The following is a 13,838-nucleotide window of genomic DNA, read 5'->3' as shown; positions in this document are numbered from 1 at the left end:
TTATTCGAGATTTCTCCAGTATAGCGAAGCCGATCACCCATTTGACACAAAAGAACATGCCGTTTGTATGGTCTGAAGATTGTGAAGCCAGTTTTGTAGAGTTGAAGAAGAGGCTGACTAGTGCGCCTGTCTTGACGATTCCTTCAGGTACAGGTGAGTTCGTTGTATACTGTGATGCATCTCACAGAGGGCTAGGGTGTGTTCTTATGCAGCGAGGGCACGTGATAGCGTACGCCTCTAGACAGCTGAAGCCGCACGAGACCCGTTATCCAATTCATGATCTTGAATTGGCGGCGATTGTCTTTGCACTCAAGATCTGGCGCCATTATCTGTATGGCGAGAAATTTGAGATCTATTCCGATCATAAGAGCCTGAAGTACCTCTTTTCTCAGTCAGAGTTGAACATGAGGCAGCGACGATGGCTTGATCTGCTGAAAGATTTTGATTGCGAGATCAAGTACTATCCAGGGAAGTCGAATGCAGTGGCAGACGCCTTGAGTCGAAAGGTATGTGCTCTTTCCTTGTCGACAGTAGGTGTATCGAATTTAGTAGAGGATTGTTGCTTGTCTGGGTTGACATTTGACACAGAGAGTAGACTGTTGCGACTTGCTGCGATTCAGATTGAGCCAGATCTGATTTTGAGGGTTAAAGAAGCGCAGAGAACTGATCCGAGCGTCCAGAGATCGATTGATATGGTCAGAGCTGGTCATATATCAGAGTATCAGGTTAGAGATTCTGTTCTGTATGTGAATAACTGTCTAGTAGTGCCAGATGTTCCCGATTTGAGACGACAGATCATGGCAGAGGCACACTGTAGTCGGTTCAGCATTCATCCTGGTGGCAGGAAGATGTACAATGATCTGAAGACACAATTCTGGTGGAAGCAGATGAAGACAGACATTGCAGAATTTGTGTCTAAGTGCCTGAATTGCCAGCAGCTAAAGGCAGAAAGAAAGAAGCCCGGAGGTTTACTTCAGAGTTTGTCTATTCCTGAATGGAAATGGGATCACATTTCCATGGATTTCGTGACGAAGTTACCTCGATCTTCGCGGGGCTGTGACGCGATTTGGGTTGTGATAGACAGACTGACCAAATCAGCGTGCTTTATTCCTTACAGAATGACCTATCGACACGATCAGATGGCAGAGTTATATGTCAGAGAGGTCGTCAGATTGCACGGTGTGCCGAAGTCGATCGTATCAGATCGTGATCCACGATTTACTTCTCACTTCTGGCACAGTTTGCAGCAGGATTTGGGTACGACTTTACATCTGAGCACTGCTTATCATCCTCAGACAGACGGACAGTCAGAGCGGACTATCCAGACTTTAGAGGACATACTGAGAGCTGTAGTACTAGACTTTGGTACTAGTTGGCAAGATTCATTGCCGTTATGTGAGTTTTCATACAACAATAGCTATCAGACTAGCATTGAGATGGCACCGTTCGAAGCGTTATAAGTGCAGATCTCCGTTGTACTAGGATGATATATCTGAGGTACCAGAGTTGGGGCCTGATATGATTCGTGAGATGATCGAGAAAGTGAAGATCATTCAGGAACGAATGAAGACGGCACAGGATAGGCAAGCGAAATACGCCAATGTCAGATGCAGACCGTTGGTATTTGAGCAGGGAGACAGAGTATTTTTGATGATCTCACCTTTTAGAGGCGTTGTCAGACTTGGCAAGCGGGGGAAATTGTCTCCTAGATACGTCGGTCCGTATGAGATCCTTGAGAAGATTGGCGATCGAGCTTACAGACTTGCTCTTCCTCCTTCATTATCTGGTATTCATGATGTTTTTCATGTATCGATGTTACGCAGATATATGCCAGATAGTTCTCATGTCATTCAGCCTGACGAAGCCGAGATAGATCAGACTCTGAGCTATGTTGAAAGACCGATACAGATTCTGGATCGGAAGGAGAAACAGCTTAGAACCAAGACCATTCCGCTTGTGAAGATTCAGTGGAGTCGTCATGGTACCGAGGAAGCAACTTGGGAGACAGAGTCGGATATGAGACAGAAACACCCCGAGCTACTCATATGATGTAAGTCTTCCTTTTTGTTTTGATTAGACTGTTTCATATATACTTGCATGATTACTTGTTTACGAGTTCGAGGACGAACTTCTGTCTAAAAGGGGGAGAAATGTAAGGCTCGAGAATTATCAGTTGTCATTGATGTTAGATTTGAAGAGGTGAGAATGCATGACATAAAAATGAGAATTGTTGAAAGAATGGCCGAAGTCATACCGCACCTGCGTCTCAGACAAGAACGCACCCGCGGTGTATTATTCAGAATTATGAAGTTTGGCCGTAGCATCACCGCACCCGCGGTCTTGCCGAGACCGCACCCGCGGTCAAAGATTTTTCAGAAATAAAATGAGGCCGAGACATGAGCGCACCTGCGGTGCTTAAGTAGCGCACCCGCGGTGCTGCATGCGAGAAATCCACCTTCACTCCTTAGGTTGACACATGGCATGGTATATATACACTTGGTAGATGATTCATTCTTTCTCATTCAGAAACAGGAGCACCGAAAGTATCCAAGGGAGAAGACTTCATTTCCCTTTGATCTTAAACTAGTAATTTTGAATGAATTACCTATCCAATTTGTGAACCAAGTAGAGATTTGTATTCCTCTCCTCAAGAGCTTCAAAAGGATGTAAGTTTCTTTACATTTCAGCATGAGTTGGAGATTAGATATTGGAGAAATTCTGATGTAACTATGAATATGTGTTCTTATGATTATTGTGAACGTATATTCGCTACCGGATTGAAGAAAGGACAAGATATGCTATTGTTATGAAATTCCAGATTATTTGGTTATGGGATTATGCAGATTTCAGTGTATATATGGATGTCTTGATGAGATTATGAATTGATTTGGATTGATTATGATGTATTGAGATTATTAGTATCGAAGAATTACCCCGTTACGTTGTCGAAGTATATTGAAACCGATTTCAGCTTATATATTGAGTTGCTTGAAATGTATACTGATAGAGTGCACATTGATTATGTCATTTCAGATTTGTATTGGCTATTGTGAACTTGAGACTTCGCCTACAACACCGATTATTCGACCAAAAAGGTATAATTCATGTGGTCACGGGATTGCACAACTCGATTCAGAATTGATACGAGTTTCCCTAAATCACATACTAGATTGTTATTACATTTGATTATGTAATGTCTTGTTTATTGATTTATATTCAAGTCCTGAGATAGGAGATATTGGAAGATCGGCCAAAACTAGACGTTTCGGTGTATCGACGCATAGTAGTAGATTTTCTCTATGTGTAGACCCTCGATACAGAGTTGACCGAAGTCTAGGAATAAGACGTACTGTCACCCCGAGTGGTTGGGTAGGTGACAGACCGTCTTATTCACACCGGGATCCCTAGAGTAGAAATGAGTCGAGTCAAGATTTAAATGTTGAATACAGATTTTTATTCATTTACATGTTTAGATTTTCATTCATGTTACTTGATATATGCTATGCTTTTGTACATGATTATTACATTGCATGCATCCATGTTTTATACTGGGATTTGTTCTCATCGGAGTTATCCGGCTGTTGTCGTGTCTGTATGTGTGCATGGCAACAGGTGGGGCAGGATCTGGGTCTCGAGCTAGATGAGAGATTGTTGATAGCGTGGAAATCTCGGGCGTTGAAGATTTCTAGTGTTTTCCTATTAGACTTGTTCTACTTATGTTGTAGTTAGTATTTGAAAAACTAGTGAATGTTTGTACTAAACAGAATTGTATGTACATTATGTGATTAATTATTATGGAGATAGATTATATTTTAATCACACATTTCAATTAATGTTAAAAGCAAAATTTTGACCCACATTTTCGAGCAAAGATCCAATAAATCCCAAAAGAACTGAGTTAGAGCCCGGGTCCCCACACCTCGAACAACCCTTTTAGGACCTAGACCGAGCCTCTCAAAGACCTTCTTAGACCATCCTTACGAGCCATGCACGAGGACGTGCATGGTTCATCCTATATCTCACGACCGCAGCTAGGGAGTGCCCTAGGTGTACTTTCCTTATCCAGCCATTCTCTAGCCTACCTAGGGCCATGACTCGACCACCTAGGGACCCTCTAGATGTGGCCCGAATGCTATTAGAGACCGTGCCCTTCAGTAGCCCTTGAGCCGTGCCCTAGTTGCCCCAAAAAACCAAACCATGCGGACCCTATGTTCATGAACCCTAACCAGTCTGCACCTTGCGACTTAAGGCCCTTGAACCTCCTGAAACTCATCCCTTTTCATTTCCCTACCATGGCACCCCCTTAGTGCACTATTAGCAAGAGTTTTAAAAAAAATAAAACACTAGTTTTGTGCATGTATAGCCATAAAAACGAAAATACAAAAAGTCCATCATGTTTTTCATGCAAGGATAATTAAATACACCTAATATGATGTGAAAGATCTTTGAAAGAAGATTAAGGCATGCCTTTACGTATTTCACGCATGAAATTCAATCTTTGACGTGTGGGACATTGACAGAGAGACGCAGGAAGAAGCTTGCTGAATTTTTCTTTCAAATTTTCGTGCACTTGCCTTCAAAAATTTGGGTGGGGTGGGGTGGGGTGGGGTGGATGGCCGTGTTCCTGGGGAGGGAATAATCCTAGTATTTTTTGTGTGATGTGTGCGTGAGTTTTAGGTGTATATGTTTAGGGTTTTAGGCAGTGTTCTCCAAACCGGACCGGACCGGCCGGTCCGACCGGTTCAACCGCGAACCGGTCCCCAGACCGGTCCGGAGATACGTACAAAACCGGAAAACAGGTTTAACCGGGAAAAAAACCGGTTTACTCCCGGTTCAACCGGAAAAACCGGAAACCGGCCGGTTTGTAGGAAAACTGAAAACCGGCCGGGTGGCCCAATTTTTTCTTTTAAATTAGTTTGGTCCAGCCCAGCTATCAAATTGGGCTTAAAAAATGATTTCTCCAAGCCCAAAATCCATATGATTGGTTGTCAAATGAAAAAAAAAATGTCAGCCCAGCTTTGCAAAAAAGAAATCGTCAAACCCTCCTCCAACCCCAACCATCGTGTCGCACTGTCGCTCATCTCAGCATCAGCCGTGAGCCGCCCGCCGCGCCACCTTATACCGGAATTCCGACCGGCGACCACCGTCACGAGTACTCAAGATAACCGTGCTTCTTGCTTTGTTTTGAGTTCATATTTGATTCCTTTTTGTTTTTTTGAATTCTAGAGATTTCACATATCCATTATTGTGATGTTTGTTGATTAATTCATGGTATGTTCTTGTTTTTTACTCTCCAAAGCTTTCATGGTATGTTCTTGTTTTTTACTCTCCAAAGCTTTCTAACAATTTAAATTTTGGAGAGTAGCAGATCACTTTTGGAGAACTGGACTGGACTAACAGATTTGAAAATGTGAAATCAATCTTTTTCTTTACACACTTTTATGTTGCCCCTTGTATCATCTATTATGTCTACTCTATAATTTTAAAGCATCATATATATTACTGAAAATATGATTTAACAAAATCCAATTAGTGTAAAAAAACACGTATTTTACAAAATGTTTGGATACATGCATGTCCTTGAAATGAAATGGGATAGAGAAGTGGTTATTGCCTTGAACAGTAAAACTTAAGAAATGGGATATAACTGTTGTTTACGAAAAATATTTGGATGCCAATCTATAGAATCAGGGAATTACCTTCAAATAAGCAAAACATATCTTAGTCCAGTTCTTGGCATATAAATAATTAATTTTGAAGTGATCTGTTAGTAGCTATAAATATTTAACATTTCTAAATTCTAACAATTTAAATTTAAGAAAAATGATCTGTTAGTAGCAATCATTAACTAATATATCAGTTGGAATGGCTGCTTGGGTTGAAGTTACTCATATGTTCATAATTTATTGTTTATTTTTCCTCTTTTACTATACTTCATCAACTGTGCATTAAAGTTCATTATTTTTTAAAATATAGATGGATTCATCAAGTGGCGGGCAAAAATCTAGTTCCACATCTAATTCTGTTTCCTCGTTTAGAAGCAAAACCGATCCAGCATGGGCTCATTTTAAAGAGGATGTGGGTAATGATGGGAAAAGAAGTTGGACTTGTTTGCATTGCAATAATGTGTGGAGGGGTGGAGGGATCAATAGGATGAAAAAACATTTAGCAGGTAGAAAAGGAGATATTGCATCATGCAAAAAAGTTCCATATGATGTAAGATATCAAATGGAACAATCTTTAAAGGCATTTGAAGAAAAAAGCATAGCTCCGATATCATTTGAAGATGATAATATTGATGGTCCTCATATGACAAATCTTGAAGAAGAAATGCATCCACCACATACTCAAACAAGGGGGAATGATAAATCTTTTTTTGGTGCGGCTTCTCAAAAAGGAAAGAGAAAGAGAGATGAGAAGATGCCTAACTTTTTTGCACCAAGAACTACTGTCGGTGCACAACGTTCTATCAAAAGTGTGCTCGTAAGTAAAGAAGCTTTACTTAATGTTGATATGAGCATTGCTAGGTTTTTTTATGATACTTGTATTCCCATCAATGCTGTGAATTCTGTTTATTTTCAACAAATGGTGGATGCTATTGCTGCTGTTGGTCCCGGTTATAAAGCACCGAAATATAATCAGTTGCGAACAAACTTATTAGGAAGCATGAAAAAGGAAGTTCAATTAGTAGTTGATGGTTATCGAAGTGTTTGGGAAGAAAGAGGTTGCACTATAATGGCTGATGGTTGGCAAGATCGGTCAAATAGGCAACTTATAAACTTTCTAGTGTATTGCAAGAGGGGAACATCATTTGTGAGATCTGTTGATGCTTCTGATATTGTGAAAAATGCAACCACACTTTGTAATCTATTTGTTGAGTTAGTGGAATGGGTTGGATCAAATAATATCGTTCATTTGGTAACTGATAATGGGGCCAACTATAAAGCAGCCGGTGCTTTGCTTCATGATAAGTATCCCTCTATCAAATGGTCACCTTGTGCTGCACATTGTCTGAATTTGATTCTTGGTGATATTGGTAAAATGGAGCTTGTTAGTAATCTTACAAAAAAGGCTTCTTTGGTAACAAAATTCGTTTACAATCATGCATTTCTGTTGGCATGGTTGAGAAAGAGAGAAGGATGGACAGAGATTGTACGTCCAGGGCCAACTCGTTTTGCTACTACATTCATTGCATTGAAGAGTATCCTTGAACATCAACATGATTTGCAAGCTTTTTTTACTAGTAAGACATTTAAGGATTCTCGATACTTCAAAGACAAAAAAGCAAGTGTTGTTCTGGCGGTTGTTCTTGATACAAGATTTTGGAGTGATTGCACAGTTGTAGTTGGTGTTGCTGCTCCTCTAATACGTATGTTGCGTATAATGGATACTGATCGAAGGCCTTCAATTGGTTATGTCTATGACGGAATGTATAGGGCAAAGAAAGCAATAAAAAATATCTTCAAGAATAAAAAGAAATTTTACAAGCCTTTTACAAGTATTGTCAAGACAAGATGGGACAAACAACTTCGACGAGATATTCATGCAGCAGCATATCTCCTGAACCCTGCTTTTGCATATGACAAGTTTAATATGTGCACTAAAAAGGAGATAATGGATGGTTTTGTTGAGATGGTCACTACCTTGATTAGTGATAAATCTGTTCAGAGAAAGTGCATTGATGAAGTAGCAATTTATCAAGATAGATTAGGAAGTTTTGCTCGACAACTTGCTATTGATTCATCAAAGAGTATGCAACCAGGTATGCATTATTATTTTAAATATTATTGTTGTGGTAATTCTTATATTTTGTACTCATTGTTTAAAAGTTTAAATTTTCTTGTAGATGAATGGTGGAGAGTTTTTGGATGTAGTGCTCCAAACATACAAAATTTGGCTATTAAGATTTTGAGCCAAACTTCTTCTTCTTCAGGATGTGAAAGAAATTGGAGCGTGTTTGAAAGAATACATACAAAGAAAAGGAATAGATTGGAGCATCAAAGATTAAATGATCTTGTGTATGTCCATTACAACTTGCGTTTAAAAGAAAGGTGATGGTTTTTTTACTTACTCTTTCAATTTGAATTCTTGAAATTTAGAATTATTGTTTTGTTTATTGTTGTTGTTGTAGGCTTGATAACCAAATGAATTGTCAAGATCCTATTGATTATGAGAGCATTGATAAAACTGAATTTTGGGTTATGGAAGAAGAAGAAGAAAATTCTTCACCTATTTTAGACATAGATGAGTTGGATGAGATGCTTTATGGTGAGGAAGCTATTCCAATAAATATTCAAGAAGAAGAAAGTAAATTTTCTTTCCTTTATTTTTGTTAAATAGTTTGAAAAAATAATTGTTTCTTGGTTTATGTCTTAATAATAATTTTTTTTAACAAATTTTTGCTTTTTGTTTGCTAAACATGTATTATTTTAATTTTTTTAAAAAGATTTAGATAAAGGTGTTGGTGAAATGCAAGAAACACCTTCTTTGGACTTGGAAGAACTTTTGGATGGTGGGGATGAAGATGATAATGACTACGAAAGAACACTTCAAGAATTGGATGCGGTGTGGGCATCAAAGAATGCAACTTGAAAGTTGCAACTGGATGTTTGATACTTTTTTGTATAAGAAACTTGATGTTTGCTATTTTTTTGTATAATTAAACTTGATGTTTTCTTGGGCACTTAAACTTGGTCATCACTATTTGGTTACATGTTAGGTTCAATTTGGATTTTTGAATTTGAAAAGTGATGTTTATTTGGATATTTGTTGTAAGTTTCATATTAAAAATTAAGTAAAAACTATAAAAACATAAATAATTCAATATTTTACTTTTTTATTTATTATATAAAATAAATAAAATATTAATTTTATTGATCCGGTTCGACCGTCCGGTTGAACCGGTTGAACCGGTTGAACCATTTTTTAAGGCTTGACCGGTTCGATTAACGGTCCGGTTATAAAAACACTGGTTTTAGGGCCTTGTTTAATTTATAATACATGGTGCAAATTTAGGCTCATTAACCTAGTATAATATGTTCATTAAGCCTTTTACTTAATATTTAAAATATTTTATTTAGGAAAGGTTGTGAAAATATTTCTCAAAAAGTCCCTATTTTCATTGAAAATGGCATCCCGGTTTAAAATACGACTCGGCATATAAAAACACCTCAAAACATCTCATTTTCGAAAATCTCATTTAAAATACGTCACACATTAAACAATTAAAAATTATTATTTAATAACAATATTTTTCTTTATATGGTCTCGGTCTCCGTTCCTCGATCGCGCCTCAAATAACCTTCAAACATAGTTTTACGCATTCATGTAGAAAAGTACATTTTAAACATGCATATCATATTAAATTTATGCAATTAAAACTATTTATTTAGACATTTTCGATTTTATCTAGATTTGTATATAGTTGGATTACGATCGTATTTTGAACCTACATTTCATTTAGTTTTAACAGATTGTTACGTTGCAACATTCCATGTATTTAGTAAAAATATTAAATCTAATGATGATTCTCTAGTTCCATGTATATATGTCACGAAAGCAAAATGAGAAAATTATTTTTTAGACATTCCTAAAATATTTTTATATGCTTTTGTTTTAAGTCCTCGATTTAAACTAGATGGTTTACAAGAAATGTTAATATTATATTATGATTCTTTAGACCCTATTACGAAAACGGTTCTATCTTTCTCATTGATTTTGTTTAAAATTAGAACATATTTATATGATATTTGTAATGAATATTATGCAGAATATTAACTGTTCTACATGAAACATATCCACTGATGCAGTACGAAATTCAGGTGATCAATCTATCCGGGTGAACACGTTATTATGAGGGAATGACATCTACTTTTGTGTCCAGAGCAGTAAATATCGGAGTCGCCACCTATGTCACGAAATGAGATTGGAGGTATCGGGAGATACCCAGCAACAGATCCTCCAACACTCAAGTTAGCAAACACCCCAAGATATGTACTCACAAAAGCTATAGACTTTTGGAGCATATAATGAGATAATGTGAATGTGTGTATAAAATGGTGAGATAGCTTCTATTTATAGGCTTCCTTGATGAGCCATTGGGCTTTGACTATCTTGGGCTCTCTATTGGGCATATTCCTTAATTAAGGGCCCTATCCAATCTTTACAACATTAATTATGCCCAACTGATAATAAAAATAAACCACTCTCCAGACTAATACCCATCATAAGCCCCCCACTCTCGAACACCTACACTTTACTGAAGATGATCGAGAGTAATAATTTATCAGAAGAAAAAGTTTTCTCCTACGCCCCTAATAAAATAAAATATATTAACTTAACCAAAAACTTACTCTATTCTTTATTTTAATTTTGCAACTAAGTTAAGCCCTACCTCCCTATAAAAGGGTCCCACACGCCTCATTCCTCTCCCGATTATCCGCCGCCATGTCAGGTATCCTCTCTGCTTTGCTCTCTTTCTTTATGAGTCATTATTGTTGCTTTTATATTATATTATATAATATATATTATTTAAATGCTTTTACATTATTCTTTGAATTTGTGCTCCATGAAACAATCGTTTTTCTCCTTCATTCTACTTGTTTTACTGTTGTAATCTTGTGAGGCACCCTGAGACTCTTCGACCCCGATGCCCTGGTCTGACCGTCTGGTGACATGTAAATCGCTTAAGCTTTCCCAAAAAATGGTGGCTTGTTTTGAATATTTCCTTGCTCTCTGTTGGTGTTCATAAAAGAAAATAGTTGCTTATTTTCTGCGGCTGTTGGTATAATTTCGGTTCCGAATATGCCAGTTGCCTTTCCACCGACCGTTTGTCGGGAACTCACAATGCCAAGCCTGGTACCGGCGGAGCGGGTGGTGCTGTCGGAGATTGATAAATGAGGTTTCTGTGGTGTGCTCAGTAGAGAAAGCAAGTCCGACATAATGGCTTTGGGCTTAAATGGCTGAGAGAGAGCGTCAATATTAACGAGATTGAGACGGGTTTTGGTGAAGGTGGCAGCGGCGTCGGCGAGGGAGAGGGAGAAGATGAAGGCAAATCTGAGTGGGAGATGGTGCTTTACTTCACGCTACAAATATATTTAGACCTGGAGCCGTAATATTTGACTTTAAAATGTTTGGTGAAAGAGTGTTGGGTCCTCTACGGGAGAAAGCAGCCATAAAAAGTGGTGGTTTGGGCTAGGGATTCGGTTGGTTTGATTTTTGGGTTGGGGTTATTTGGGATAGGGATTGAGTTTGGGTTGGGGTGATTTTGGGCTAGGGATTGGTTTGGGTTGATTTGTGGATTGGATTTGGGTTTGGGTTGGGGTACTGTGGTCTAGGGATTGGGTTGGGTTGACTTGTGGATTGGATTTGCGTTGGGGTGATTTTGGGCTAGGGATTGGGTTGGGTTGATTTGTGGATTGGATTTGGGTTGGGGTGATTTGGGCTAGGGATTGGATTGGGTTGGTTTGTGGATTGGATTTGGGTTGGGGTAATGAATAATCTTTACAACCTGATACGAGTTGTGCGCCTCACGCTATTTTTCTCAGGTTAGCTGATAAATTTTAAAATTTCTTGCAGGGTGCGCGCCTCGTGGTAAGGAGTACTCTTTACTAATGGCTAGTCGCATGCACAAATCTCCCCTTTCGAGTGATTTTAGTTGGGACGAGGCTACAGATACTTACTCCTACCACTCTGCCACTCCGTCCCTCTTGAGCGATTTGGGTTCTTTGGGTGACCTAACCCTTCTTGGTGAATTGGGTTCTTTGGGTGATAATGATTTAATGGACGATCTTGAGAGTGCTTCCCTTCCCATCCCCCAAGTGCCTTTATCTTGCCTTCATGGCTCCTCGTTTGGTGACAATCCTGATCAAGAAGTTATTCCCGGGGACCTAGATCGGAGCTTTCTGACTCCTCAGGATGTGAAGTGCTTGAGTGGTAAACTGGAAATTTCGTATGACTATGAGTTTAAGGCTCCTGGACTGGGGGATTCTTATCATAACCCACCCGCAGGGTATTTCACCGTGACCCTGGCCCATTTTAATAGTGGGTTTTCCATTCCTCCTCATTCCTTACTAGTCGAGGTGACTCGTACCTTAGGTGTAAGCTTCAGTTAATTGTCCCCAAACTCACTTACTTATTTTCTGGGATTCTGTCATCGAGCAAACGAGTTCCAAATTCAGGCTACTACTTCTCTGTTTCATTCTTTTTTCTCAGTACGATGCCTTAAGCCTGACAACTCCGTCTATTTTCAACCTCGTGTTGGTTGCAAGTTTATGGTCAGACTACGCTCGACTCGAGGGGATTGGCGGTCCCATTTTCTTTTTGTAAAGGATAGTGGGTGGGACGTACATTCAACTTGGAGATCTAGTTGTAGTGTTGTGAAAATGAGAATGATTCATCGCCATTTGCAAGTTAAGTGTCAAAATCTGGGGTTTTTTGATGATTTATTCGATCCTAAAAGTTTGTTGGCCCGCGGTACCTTTTTTGTTGCTCTAATTTCTTTTTTTGCACATCATTGATATTTACTATTTTTAACTTTTACGTTCGATTTATGAATTTTTGATGCTTCATTGCCCCCTTATTTTTCTTGTAGGGTTGCGCGTGAACTTGGCCACCCTTCAAGCTCGCGAAGACACTATGGGGAGGCCTCTTTCTAATGGAGAGAAGAAAAGAGTTGATGACCGGCGCCACCCTCCTGCTCCTCGATCTTCTATCCCTACTTCGGGGTCGCACCCCCAGTCTGGTCGTGGAGGAGGGTCTAGTTCTCAAGGTCGTCAGGGGCCTCATCCTATGTCCACTGATAGCCATGCTTCTGGAGCTGTTGAGGATAAAAGAAAGGACCAGTGTACTAGAGGACACGACGATGGAAAGAGGAAGGGCGAAGTGGTCACCCCGCCAAACCTTAAGAAAGGTCGTGGAGATCCGATATCGTCTTCTCGAGGCCCTCGGAAGAACTCTCTATTCTTGGAAGGAGTTAATGCTAAGGAGAGAGTGGGGTCTTTTTGGGATACAGATGACCCTGATATGGGATGGAGAAAGGGGAGGGATATGATATGTGATTATGACATGGCCCATTTGGTACCTCAACCCCCTGCTGCTCTATCCCATTGCCTGGCCTTGATAGGTTGCCAGGTGCTTTCCTCGCCCCTCGGTGCCTCTTCTGCAGGGATGTTTATGTGATGTAACCAATTGTTTCTTGCTTTTCAGGCTGTGTCTCTGGCCTGTGCTTACCAGGCTCAAGAGGAGAGAGGTCGAGCTGAGGACTCTCCCAATTAAAGGAAGAAAATGAACGCCTTCGATCGGAGAACATGAATTTCCAAGACGATCTTTCTTGCTTGACAAAGAAATGTGAAGAAAAGACTAGAGAGGATGAGGAATTGCGTAAAGAGCTTGGTTCCCTCTATGACAAGCACCATACCGAAGTGAAGACTGGCGGGATGTTCTTGGCTTCTAAGATGGGGAAGTCTTTTGTGACGGGTGTTGAGGAGATAGCACTAGCAATCTTTCGTGCTTCTCCGGCCTATACTGATGAGGTTTACAGTCATGCTTTTGGTCTCCGTGATGAGGTGGTGCGAGACTGTCGTCGCCAGCTCCGTCTGACAGACTTGGTTCCTGAGGAGGTGGTTATAAGGATTTCACCTCATGTGGCAGAGTTGGATGATACCGCTCAGGTTGACCCTCTGCCAGAGTTTCCTACAGCGGGGGATGCTGACTGCGAGGTCATTGGTGCGCTGCACTTGCTCCCTGCTGACGAAGCTATCGAGGAGGGATGATTTTTGCTTTCGCCACTAGAACTGTCCGAGCTTTATACTGAGATCACATCTTTACACAACTATTTT

The 13,838-nt window shown here is 39.8% G+C and overlaps 2 protein-coding genes across 2 annotated transcripts; both read left to right on the top strand.

Moving 5' to 3' along the window:
• The first annotated feature begins 5,942 nt into the window (after nucleotides 1–5,942).
• Nucleotides 5,943–8,694, top strand: LOC140804775 (uncharacterized). The gene is made up of 4 exons (XM_073160900.1): nucleotides 5,943–7,762; nucleotides 7,847–8,051; nucleotides 8,132–8,307; nucleotides 8,447–8,694. Exons 1-4 carry the CDS (start codon nucleotides 5,977–5,979, stop codon nucleotides 8,590–8,592), a joined length of 2,313 nt encoding a protein of 770 aa, XP_073017001.1. The 5' UTR covers nucleotides 5,943–5,976; the 3' UTR covers nucleotides 8,593–8,694.
• Nucleotides 8,695–11,499: 2,805 nt separating this feature from the next.
• LOC140805306 (uncharacterized) lies at nucleotides 11,500–13,256 on the top strand. Its single transcript, XM_073161570.1, has 2 exons — nucleotides 11,500–11,934; nucleotides 12,593–13,256. Exons 1-2 carry the CDS (start codon nucleotides 11,613–11,615, stop codon nucleotides 13,177–13,179), a joined length of 909 nt encoding a protein of 302 aa, XP_073017671.1. The 5' UTR covers nucleotides 11,500–11,612; the 3' UTR covers nucleotides 13,180–13,256.
• The last annotated feature ends 582 nt before the right edge of the window (nucleotides 13,257–13,838 follow it).

This window comes from Primulina eburnea, chromosome 11 (genome assembly GCF_022965805.1).
Source record: "Primulina eburnea isolate SZY01 chromosome 11, ASM2296580v1, whole genome shotgun sequence".
Lineage (NCBI taxonomy): Eukaryota > Viridiplantae > Streptophyta > Magnoliopsida > Lamiales > Gesneriaceae > Primulina > Primulina eburnea.
This window is presented reverse-complemented; position numbering and strand designations above follow the sequence as displayed.